The following is a 12,581-nucleotide window of genomic DNA, read 5'->3' on the forward strand; positions in this document are numbered from 1 at the left end:
GAAGTCTCACATTCCTCTTGCGGGACAACTTTGATTGTTTCCTGGTAGTGACTAAGACAGGGAAGCAATGAGCCTGGTCCCAGCCTGTAAACAATATAGACCTTTTAAGGGACGTGCGTGGGGATGTTAGTAGTCAGCAGGGATTCGTGGTAGTCAGGATGGTGGTTTTGCAGGTCCAGGGGATGTACCCTGGTTAGAGGGCTCATCAGCTGGCACAAAAGTAAAGCCGTTGAACTTAAGAATTGTTAACATTAGTCTCAGGAGTCCCATATCGTTGCATTACTGCTGACTTTAGAGGTGGTGTAGTTTTTTTCTAGCTCTGTCACTGGAGAGTTGGAAGGATGGCAAGGGCTGAAACAATTTTAAATTCTCTGTTCCATTTTAAGCGTTCTGCTGTTGTGAGAAAAATGGGATTCACTGTTATAGTTTCTCTTTCTACTGAACAAGAAAAGGAGGTCATTAAGAGGGGAAGGATTTTCTAAATTTAATCACTGTGAATACATAGCTCATTGAGAAATAAGTGGCTGGTAGTTTTCAATGACTGGTCAAATTACAAGGAGTACATGAATGGGGTCTGACAGTAGTGAGCAGGATGCACTATACAAGATTTGGATCTTGCAATTACTTTATTGAGATGATTTATGGATGCTGGTCCTTGTCTGTAAACTGGAAAAATGTTCAAAACCAACAAGACTAATTGAAATGCACTACTTTTTACCAAAGACGGAAATTAAGTCCATAACTGCAAAACTGATGAGGCAGTAACACTTCAGAAAATAATTTTGAAAGCATAGTTGATTGGACTAGTACATCAACATGATCTGGCATTGCGTTAAAAAAAGGGAAAAGTCGTGCTCAGATATAAACATAGGAATGTCTATTTAAATTAAAAAAAGGGAAAAGTCAGATATAAACATAGGAATGTCTATTTAATGTACAAGGGGTAGTCACTGGGTACTACTGAGCGCTAGTGGAACTTTAGATCTATCTGGTTTCGAACAAGGGGTAGTCACTGGGTACTACTGAACGCTAGTGGAACTTTAGATCTATCTGGTTTTGATATTGCACTTAGAGCAAGAATGCAGATGCATGATGAAATTTGAAGAAATTGAGAAGTTTAGAAGAAATAGGCTGTTGAGAGGGAGGCTTTAGGATGTTAGAATCTTTCAAGCAAGAAAAATGCGATTATATGTTTTCTTGGGGCCACAGAGGGTAGAAAAAGTGGTATCCTGTTTGATTTGCAGCAAAAGGGAATTAGGCTGTAAGTGTTGTGGCTTGTGCTTGACTTCTTACCCAAGAATCCGAGACCTTTTTTTCCTCCCTTTATATAGTCCTGTGCTCTGTTTGTTATATGCTTCCAGTTCTAAAAGCAAATACATCAAGGCTGTTTTAGGCAACAGTCTGTCTTGCTGCACAAACTTGAAGTTAGTGCTTTCTTATGAGCTGCGTGCTCTTCTCTTTCTCTTGTGGCATACCTTTGCATGTAAGCCAGGCATTCTTGTGTAGGTCAGGGTTTCTTACAGTTTTCTCCAGCCGCTGACTGTGATAGTTGCTGTACTCTGCTTCTGCAACTCCTCGCTTTAGGAGCTGTGACCTATGGTTAAAGTACCAGAAAGTCTTCCATACAGCCCAGTAGCAGATGCATGGTCAGATCTCCCTGAGAACATAACTGTATCTTCTTTCACCATCTGCCTACGAACTTGGACTTTGCATTGGAGTGGATGAAAAGAATTTATGTAATTTTTCCCAGTATTTAAGTGGTGATATCTTCACCATTTCTGAAGAATTCGTCTGATAGTATCTCTGGTGTTCCTACTAAAGTGAAAGGCTTTGGAACTTAAGCCTAGTATCTTTGTTTCTAGATGCAAATTTTATCCCTACTTTGCGAAGAGGTATTTTTATATAGCCCTATTGTTGTTACCCTCAAGTATGTTTCCCATTGTTGCTTCTACGCTCGGTATTTTAATTGTATACTGATTGCACAAAAGGTTTTATACCATTAGAGTTGGGTGCTGAACATTTCTCCTGACTTGGTCAGATGCTGTATCCATAAACATGTATGGCTGAAGACTTGTTGCACACCTGATTCATTTCCTGAAGTACTGTCCATGCTATATATCGAATTTCCTCTATGAGAACAATATGTAATTACACAGTTACAGGCAGCATGAAGAAGCAAGCATGTTATGGTTAGATCTGAGGGTTTTAAATTTGAGTGCTTGACTTCGTAAACTCTTATATGTTTTAGTGTATTATTGTAAGTAATAAGTAGGAAAGTAATTAGTACACACTTTCTGTATTCATGAGTTATTATGTTATCCCTTTGTGCATGGTTTGTTACCAGAAAAATGTTTAGAATTTTGTTTGTCTTGTTAAGTTGCTGGCAAAATCTCCCACCGATTTTGATGGTATCAGATGCTTTGACACTTCTTGCATGGTGGGTTTTTATTAGGTTTTTGTTTGTTTGAACCCAGTCTTCAGATATATATACGAGAGAGATGATAAAAACCTCCTCTCTGAGAGTTCAGCATTTTGGACCGCAAACTTCAGCCCTTTGTAATCAGCATTTAAAGATAGGCTTTAAGGATTTATGTAAATATAAAAACACTGGGTTTGTGTGATACTTTTGTATTCTCATGATATGGTATGGTGCATGTCTGGTAAGAGAAACAATTATGTGCATGCTTTCTCATTCATTTTCAAGTAAGTAGATAAAGAAATAGCTTGAAAGTGAAGCCCAGGTTTTCTCTAAGTGCATCAGTGTGTTAGTAAATCAACGAACTTCGCAGTAATGTTGATATTAAGTAAATTAATTTGGAGTTAATGTATTCCTGACTATTAAATGTTTTTTACTTTTTGCATCTGTAATGCTCTATGTTCCATAGACTCCCGAGGTGAGGTAATAGCATATTATTCTTCCCACTGCTTACCATTCCCAGAGTTCTGCTGTTGGAGTAAACTTATTCCCAAGTTTGTGCAACATAACTTACTAATGAGAAATACATGTTCACAGATGCAGTAATTTACATATGACTTCAGATAAATAGGCTGAAATATGTGAAGTAGTATAGTATTAATTACTGTCTTTAACTCTCTCAGGAAAAATATTTACTATACAGATTGCTGTGGAATGAATTGTTCTGATTTATTTGCCTACTGACTTCAGCTGTTCACTATTCCATTAACTGCTGCATGCTCAGAACAGTGACTTGGTTTTTGCTCTGCCTTTTGATCCACTGTCCTGATAATACATATAGTGCCATAATGGGAAGGTTTTGCAGGGCTTGTGTGTGGTCTTCCTCTTCTACAAAGCCCTTGGAATTCTTACAGGTGGTCAGACTTAAATGCTCGCCTCTTCACTGAGAGCCATCACACTGTTAGTCTCCATAGAAGGAATCTTGAACCATGATCCTCAGATTAGTTGAAGAGGATTTGCAGGTGTCCTCTTTGACTTGCTGTTTAATGACTTCTGCTGCGGCTCGGAGTGTGACCAGACAATTATGCCTGTAGGAGATAACTATGAATCAACTTTTCCTAGAATGATTTCAATCTGAGCAGTTTCTGTTCTGGATTTGGAAAATGAGTATTGATTTATGAGGGGAAAAAAACAGCATGGAGAGGGAGAGAAAATTTTTTACTGAAAAGGAGGAGTAGGAAAAACCAATCTTTTTCCCTCTCCTGTCATCTCTTCCCTTTTTCTTCATGTTTCCTCTGCTGTCTGGTAGGTCAACCTTAATATGATGTAGGCTTTATCACATTGCTGATTTTGGGCGGGAGGGAAGGGAGCATGCTGTATATCAAGTTTGTTAAAACTGTGAACTTCTGAGAGTTGTTTACCTCTCAGTGTCCTTGTGCAGTGCTCAACACAGTAAAATCATTATTTGATGATTAAGCGATATCAACATCAGCAAGCATATAGCATTTTACCATAGCAGCATAGTAAACTTATCTGAACTAGCTTCTACTTCCTGCATGGCTTAGGAGAACGGACTATGTCTTGCAACAAGTCCTGTGAAGCTCTGGCCAACTGAGTGGCAGCTCGGTGGTTGAAAAAGATTCCTCAAACCAAATTTTGCAAATTTTAAGTAAACTGCAAATATGATCAAACTCTCTTTTACTGAATTCAAGCATGAAAAGGGTTCTGAAACTACATAATATCTTGTTTTGTCTTTGTAAGTCTGATAAATAGTTGCAACAGCCTGATATGTGTTTTGAGTTAAATGGCATATTAGTCTCCAGCTGCGTATTTGCCCTGTGCAGTGGTTCCATTTCTTAGTGTAGATAAAATCACTGGGAATACTGTTTTTTGAAATGTGATTTCAAGTCTGGTTTTGACTTAAAGTTCTGAAACTTGCTTTCAACCAGACGCCCCGAAGTTTTGTTTTAGAAATGCATAGTGTTTCCTGGAACCCTACAGTAGCTTGGCAAAATTGATATTTTTATCTTTTACATAATAGCTGCTTGAGACTTTGGGTCTGTCGCTTAAAAATCGGCTTATTGATCTTATAAACTTCTGCATGGTACTAGTAGGATTCCTAAAATTCCAACGTGAATCACTGAACAAACTTTCATGGAATCTGAAACAATAATGATAGACTACCCCAGAGTCAGGGCACTCAGGCTATTTTCCCAAAAATAGATGGTGGGAGTTTTGATTAACTCCACTTTTGATGTGAAGGTTGATAGTATGGAAAATCTGTCTTCCTTTGCAAACACTTGGAAGTATATTGCGCAGATAATCCTGAATTCTCAGGTGTTACTCCTGGTTTTCAATAGATTGCAGTACAGCAATATCTGACCTGTGTTTAGTAATCTAAACTCTTTCAGTTTTAAAATGACGTGAAATTTCTCTGATTATACTTTTTTATTTAATTACTTTCATAATTGTAAACCTTTCTTACATCCATCCATTTTCTGTGGAAGTATATTGCGCAGATAATCCTGAATTCTCAGGTGTTACTCCTGGTTTTCAATAGATTGCAGTACAGCAATATCTGACCTGTGTTTAGTAATCTAAACTCTTTCAGTTTTAAAATGACGTGAAATTTCTCTGATTATACTTTTTTATTTAATTACTTTCATAATTGTAAACCTTTCTTACATCCATCCATTTTCTGTGTTAGTATATAGTAAACTCTTTCAGTTTTAAAATGACATGAAATTTCTCTGATTATATTTTTTATTTAATTACTTTCATAATTGTGCACCTTTCTTACATCCATCCATTTTCTGTGTTAGTATATAAAAGAAAAAAGAAAAAAACAGAAAGAGAAAAGCAGTGGTGATTCTTGTGCTTTTATTAGAATTTGCCCACCCACACTTTTTTTTTTAGGATGAAGGAAAGTAATCTTTAATGTAACACCTTATTTTGGAAAAAAAAAAGAGATATATTCTTCCTTAACTGAGTAAAATTCTGAGACTTAAAATACAAGCCTTTCAAATTTTGTTTAGCTTCCTGTCACCTGTGTAATATAGACTATTTTTTTTAAACTTCGCTAGACAGCCTTAAACTCTTGCCCTTTGAGATGGTAAAGCTGGAATTTGCCACCTCTCCGATTGGTCTTTCTGTGCTTGAAGGACCAGAGACCTGATGATTAAGCTTTGCCAAGACGAATGAATAGTCTTTGACAGTCCTGATTATTAACCATCAAATTGACGTGAGTCTGCAAAATGTCTCTACAGATGAGAGAAGGGATCTAACTTTTCTAGTTAGATCTGCATGTACCTCTTTCCAGAATTACACTTACCCATATCAGCTATTGCGTACCTACCTGCTGCTTCTATTTCTCCTTTTTCTTGTTCATGATTCTTTTGACTTTAGCATACTTCCGGAGAAATTCACTAGCTTGCCATAAGAACCACCATGGGACAAGTGTTACAGTCCAATGTTAACATATACATAAGCACTCATAACTCTCCTGGTTAGTTATGGATTTGTTTGTCACATATTCTGTTTAACAATTACTTTTCTCTCTGTATCAATATTAAAAGGAAATTTTAGGATTTTAAAAATGTACAATGATTAGACATAGTGTGTGTGTACGTGTGTGTCTGCTTTAAGTTACAGTGACTAAAGACAAACACGGTGCATGTGAAAGTGGCAGGATAGCATATTACTTGTAATTATTTTTTCTTTCAGGTACATGTATCATGTTTTGACTAAAAATACAACAGTAACAGATCACAACCGCAACCTGCTGGTAGAGACTATTCGTTCTATAACAGAGATCCTTATATGGGGAGATCAGAATGACAGCTCGGTATTTGAGTAAGTATTTCTATTTTGAGTCTGATTCTGTCTTTGAAGAATGATTAGAGTTGCATAGAGATCTAGTTCAGAAGGTTAACTCTTCTAAGACTCTGTTTCATGTGTAAGGTAGAAACCTGTGTCCTTTAGTAGATGGTAAGTAGGATCATATTCTTGTCATACAAAGAAACAGAGAATTTGCTGCTTTTAACAATAAAGTGTTCGAATTCCAGAGCCCTTTCCATGTACTGCTTTTGTTTGACTCTCAAATCTTTGATATAAATACAAAATCTAACCTTTTTTAGGGCCTAAATTCATTCAGTGCATCTATTAATACCGTATTACTTTAATTTGTTCACTTCAATTAATGTAAGACACTACAAATAGGTATCTTATTCTAGCTATGATTTTTAGAGTTTTTGTTCAGATGTTATTTTGATCCTCATAAAATAGCATGACAGAAAAAAGAACTTCAAAACAAATATTCACAGTTGCAAATCTGACTATTAATGCCCATTGCTTGGCAATTTGCTTCAAGACACTGGCTCTTTTATAAAGGCAATTTGTGATTGAAATAAGTAAAGCTAAGCTGTTCAATGTTTTTAATTACTTATTTAGGGAGTGGTTGGTTTTATTTTTACAAGATTTTAACATGAATGGGTTATGGTGTAGACTAAGAAAGTGAACTTATTCTGATTATTCATATGTATACTGTAACTCCATCACATCCCTCACTGTCTTCTCTGCTTGGGAGAATTTTAGAAATGAGTTTTTTTTTTCTGCAGTTAGTGTAAACAATTTTTCAGAGACATGTATTTGTGATGTCCTGGTAGGAAAGAGTCCACACTATATTCTTTAAATTGCATTCATTTCTGGTTTAAAAACACTGCAAACATTCACTCTGTTTGAATTGTACAATAAACTATGAAATGCTTGCTTCTGGTGTGGAAAAAAAAAGTGGATCAAAAGTAAGGTCCATGGTGTTGAAGACAAAGTGTACTAGCTTAAGAGGCAAGTGAAGAAAACGTAACCTTCATTTAGAGTCTCTGCCCTTCAAAATTATGATTGCAAGTTAGGGAAACTGCCTGATAAATTGAATATACTGAAAATAAAATTAAAAAGGCCCTGATTTCTTGATATCCATTTTCTGCATAATTTGAATGTTTAAGTTAGTATTGAAGTTTTTTGGAAGATAGTCTTCTGTTACACAGATAAAACTTTGCTAAATAATTCTTCATAACTGTAAAACAAGCTATTTGTCATCCCTGATCCTAGTAAAGTTATATTCCTGGTAAATACTTCATGTGACTTAATGACACCTCTGTTTTATTTCAGCTTTTTCTTGGAGAAGAATATGTTTGTTTTCTTCTTGAACATCTTGCGTCAGAAGTCTGGTCGTTACGTGTGTGTACAGCTTCTGCAGACTCTGAACATCCTTTTTGAGAACATCAGTCATGAAACATCATTGTGTAAGGGCACACTTTTAAACTATTTAGGACTGTGATCAAGATTTGATTTAATTCCCTTTCATGTAATGAAATTTAGTCCTCGTGCCCCTTCACAGGACTATATGAATTCCTAACAATCTTTTTAATTGAATGCTACTGAAAATACAGTGTAATGTGACCCCAAAATACCTTTTAACGAGAATTTTCAGTAGTATAAAAGTAATTGTTTGGTACTACTGAAACATATCTAGCATATTTCAAGGGGTTAAGTCAGCAAATTAGTTGTGGTCTGAAATGTTCACCTTGCTGCAGCAGATTATGTGGTGGAACTCTGTTGTGTAATTTGTGCTGGAACTGTTCTGACATCATTGGGGCTGGCATTCAGCCACTTGTGTTTACTTCACGGTTTTTAGAAACATGTAAAGAGGACAAAGAATTAATAGTTTAAAGCACTCCACAACTATCATGAAGAGAAGGTCTTTGAGAGTTATGACTTTGGGAGGAAAAGAGAGTTGTTTTAAGTGTTATTAGCTGCAAAGCCTGCATAAATTGAGGAAGGTGAAGTGCATTCTCAGTTGTCTTGTTCTTAGGAGCAAAGACCTTTGTAGGGAACAATTTTCTTATAATAGCACTTTAAGCCATCACTTGAGTTGTTTGGCTAAAGATTGGAATCTTCAAGTATCAGGTAGTTTGTTGCTAACTGGTCCTTTAAATACAGCTAGTTAGCATGATGATTTTTTTCTTTCTGTTAACCTTTGTAATGTCTCTTATTTTTCAGACTACCTGCTCTCTAATAACTATGTTAATTCTATTATTGTCCACAAATTTGACTTTTCTGATGAAGAGATCATGGCATATTACATATCATTTTTGAAAACACTTTCCCTGAAACTCAACAATCATACTGTACATTTCTTTTATAATGAGGTAAGTGAAGAAAGAGTTGCAGTGTAATGATATGAGGACTTTAATTAGAAATTGATAGCAATTTGGCACATTCTATTTAGTCTCTTGTCTCAGCATGTCCGGCATTCATTTTTATTACAGTAATATCAGTGACTGAGAATTAATTTGTGAGGATCTCTGCAAAAACGTGACAAAGAAGGTCTTTGTCCTCATACAACTGTAATAAAATCAAAATCTGGAAGTTAGTGTGACATTGGGCTGTTTCAGTAGTTCTGAAGTCTAATTCCCTGAGAATTCAGCTTGTTTATGCCTTGGGTTCTTGTGCTTTTATAAACAGGATCTTTTCTGTTGCACCACTTGGTTCTAAGAGGCTTAAAACCTTTCTAAAAAGCCTGAGTAATGAAAGGCCAAAGTTGAAATGGGTTTTTCCTCGCTCCATTCCGCTTTTTGCCAGAAGAGGGCATTAAAGCACTGAATATGTGCAGAGTTAACGTGGAGAGCTCTGATGCTTAAAGCAGTTTAGTTTAATGCAGAGCTACAAATGCAGCTGACTATGCATTGTAAAATCATTTCGATTACTTAAGTAGAAGGTAAAAATATCACAGTAATACATCGAAAACATTTGTCTTACAGAATCCCAACATGTTCTGTACATGTTTTTGGTTAATTCATAAATACTTTCTTTCTTCTTGTTACAGCACACTAATGACTTCGCTTTGTACACTGAAGCTATTAAATTTTTTAACCACCCAGAAAGCATGGTCAGGATTGCTGTTAGGACTATAACTTTAAATGTCTACAAAGGTATGCTTTTTGTGTACTAAAAAAGGCACGTGTACAAAATGCTTGTTTCATTGTAGTTCATTTTTCATTTATTTACATTTAAGGGTTTTCTGTCTGTTTTATGAGATTGAAAAGCTTAGCATGTTGACATGCTTCAGATACACATTTTGGTTTTTATGAAACAGAACCCCAAACCTATGGTATGTACTTGTAAAGAGTTTTGTTTACTCACAGATTAAACTGGTTTAAAAAAACCAAAAGAGTATCAAGCACACACAAAGAACTTTAGCTTCCCTTCCTGCAGAGATCAGAATGTGACTGTATTTAAAAAGCAAACAAAAAAACCAACCACCAAACTAAAGTGCTTTAAGAATATCAAGTATTTTTTACTTACGAACTTGAGCTTTATAATGTATGAAGCAGTAACCTTGTGGGCTACATCACTTTCTTTTGGATTTGAAATGCATTAGAATATGATTATGGAGCTCCTAGGTGCTGCAGTCACTCCAGTCTAAAGAAGAGCTAGACCATTCCCGGAGGTGGCCAGTGAAGGCCAGGAGGCTGCAGTCACAAATTCCTATACTGGACATTCCAGGAGGACATAAGGAAAACCCAAAACTTCACTGTGAGAGTAGTTAAGCACTGCAATAGGTTTTCTAGAGAAACTGAGCAATCTGTGTTGTTTGAGATCATCAAAACTCGACAAGGCCCTTAGCAACCTGGTTGAACTTTAAAGTTAGTGCTACTTTGAAAATGAGTTTGGACTAGATAGCATCCAAAAGTCAATTCTTCCTACATTTTTCTTGGGGTCTAGAAAATCAGTAATAGACTGAAAATACCACAGTGATCTCTGTAGAAAAATTGGTGTGTATTCAGAACTACCTCTGAAATCAGTATGCTGTGAGGTAGTATGTATTATGGAATATGTTCATGCAGAGCTTCTTATTCTTTAATCCGTTTCAAATTAAATTACATTTTGAATTTACACAACTTTCTGTCAATTAAGAGTAGTGATTTGATGACAGTCTTCATTATAGAAGAGTATAAGATCTTTTTTAAAACAATGAACAAGGGACTTTGCAAATAACTGGATAACCTGCATAGCAGATAGGTTCTTTATAGTGTTGAGTGCAACAGAAAAAATGGCTTTTTGTATGTTGAGAAATGGGCACTTGGTACTTGTTTTCTGCTTCAAGGAACTGTAAACCCAAATATGAGCTCACAAAGAGCAAAGTGCAGGCTTCATATGCTACTTGTTCTATATGTAACTAAGTATTTTTATGGTAAAAAATATCTAGAATTTTCATGGAATTTTGTAGTGATACAAAGGTTAGAGTTAAAAAAACACAGCTGAGATGTCAGGTTTCATAATTTTTCTGACTATCCATTTGTATATATTCTGATCTAACACCTGCCCTCTATCTTTTAGTTTAGATGCTTTGTGCTTTAGCTTTTTAAACCCTTTTGGAGGATGTCACTATCCCAGTTCCTAATCCTGTTAACTGTTGTCTGTTTCTTTTGCCCTTCCTTCACTGATGATTCCTGTGTTCCTTAATGCAGTGTCATGTAAGTCTAACTAGCTTGACTTTCAGCATTACTGCTTTATTCTTATGCTTTTTACCTCTTCTTTTTAATAAAGAATGTACTAAAAAAAACCTAACTTCCACTAGACTTGTTTATCTTCAGAGCTATGTCAATTTATCAATATTAGGCTCATTCAAGCCTGTTAAGAATTGATATGATGCTTTTGTAGATGTTCATTTCATGCATAAGATCATGTCAGTATATACTCGTATGAAAACCTAGCATGTAATCAAAATTCAGCAGATACTGTGTTGTATTTCTTAAAAATTAATAGAAAAAATTGGCAACTGATTTTTCTTTTTAATAATTTCTCTTCAGTGGACAACCAACCTATGCTGCATTACATTAGAGATAAAACTGCTGTCCCTTATTTCTCCAACCTCGTTTGGTTTATTGGAAGCCACGTGATAGAACTGGATAACTGTGTGCAGACTGATGAAGAGTAAGCTTTTACAAATACTGGGTATTGAATGGAAATGCTCTTCCTAGATGTTGATACTCTCCTTATTTTATATGTAGTAGTCCAGTTAAGTTCGTTTCTGAGTATGTTCCCTTGAGGACAGTTCAAGCTAGCTTTTCATTCTTGCAAAGCTTTTTAGTGATTCTTTGAATTAATGGTGGTTAGTGCTGTGTGCCCTATCTGTGCTAGTATCTGTACAAGTAAATTAGTGTTTGGCAACATGTTTTTTCTTCATCTTTGTTTTAATTCTGCTAATTTTAGTAGATATCTAGGAGATACAAAAGGTATTTTATACTTCTCAATCTTACTAACTTTGTCTTTTTAATGTTCCTTTTCTGTGTATTATCTCAGTAGAACAGCTTTCTGAAAAGATTCTAGGAAAAAAAAAATAACCTGGAAAGGAGAACTTACTAAATAATGTGAACCGTCAGACCTGAAATTCCTGTGTAATACTCCACTATCACCTACAGAAATATTTTGTTGATGCAGGTTATTCTCGGTTTGCCTTCCCACCTCCACCTTAGAATGGGCGACTGTTTCTTGCTTTGTTAAAATGAAGAGCTAGATGTTAAATACAATTTAGAGGTTTTTTTTGTTTGTTTGTTTTTTTTTTTTTTTTTTTTGGAAACAAATCTTACCAGTTTTCATGGTTGGCTTGAAAAGACTCTACTGTCAGAGTGAGGTTTTGTGAAAACATTGGTTCTGAAAACTTGGAGAAAAACTTGGTATTGTGCATCCTAAAGCACATATAAGCCTGAATACTGTTTGCTAGCTGCATTAGTTGACCTTACTGAAAACATCTTTAGGCAGTCAATCTGTGGAAGGGATGCACATGAATTCTTTCCTTAAGTTTTTAAGACTTTGACAATTTTATCTGAGACTTTCTTTCTGCTCTCTTTTTCAGGCACAGAAATAGGGGCAAACTGAGTGACCTGGTAGCAGAACATCTTGATCATTTACATTACCTTAATGATATCCTTATCATTAATTGTGAATTTTTAAATGATGTGCTGACAGACCACCTACTTAATAGGCTCTTTCTTCCCCTCTACGTGTATTCCTTAGTAAATCAAGATAAGGTAAGCTAATACCTGCAAACAATTAAGTCTTAAAGGTGTTACTTGCTTTCAGTGTGCATAATGATTTGTTCAGC

General features: G+C 35.6%; 1 protein-coding gene across 1 annotated transcript in view; it reads left to right on the forward strand.

The window, feature by feature from the left end:
* Nucleotides 1-6,142: 6,142 nt before the first annotated feature.
* Nucleotides 6,143-12,581, forward strand: part of CLEC16A (C-type lectin domain family 16, member A) — a 71,824-nt gene continuing 65,385 nt past the window's right edge. The window contains 7 exon segments of the mRNA XM_009698616.1: nucleotides 6,143-6,268; nucleotides 7,583-7,716; nucleotides 8,474-8,622; nucleotides 9,300-9,405; nucleotides 10,945-10,950; nucleotides 11,287-11,410; nucleotides 12,333-12,507. Coding sequence (XP_009696918.1) covers nucleotides 6,144-6,268; nucleotides 7,583-7,716; nucleotides 8,474-8,622; nucleotides 9,300-9,405; nucleotides 10,945-10,950; nucleotides 11,287-11,410; nucleotides 12,333-12,507 — 819 coding nt within the window. The 5' untranslated portion in view covers nucleotide 6,143.

This window comes from Cariama cristata, unplaced genomic scaffold (assembly GCF_000690535.1).
Source record: "Cariama cristata isolate BGI_N322 unplaced genomic scaffold, ASM69053v1 scaffold11124, whole genome shotgun sequence".
In the NCBI taxonomy this organism is placed as follows: Eukaryota; Metazoa; Chordata; class Aves; order Cariamiformes; family Cariamidae; genus Cariama; species Cariama cristata.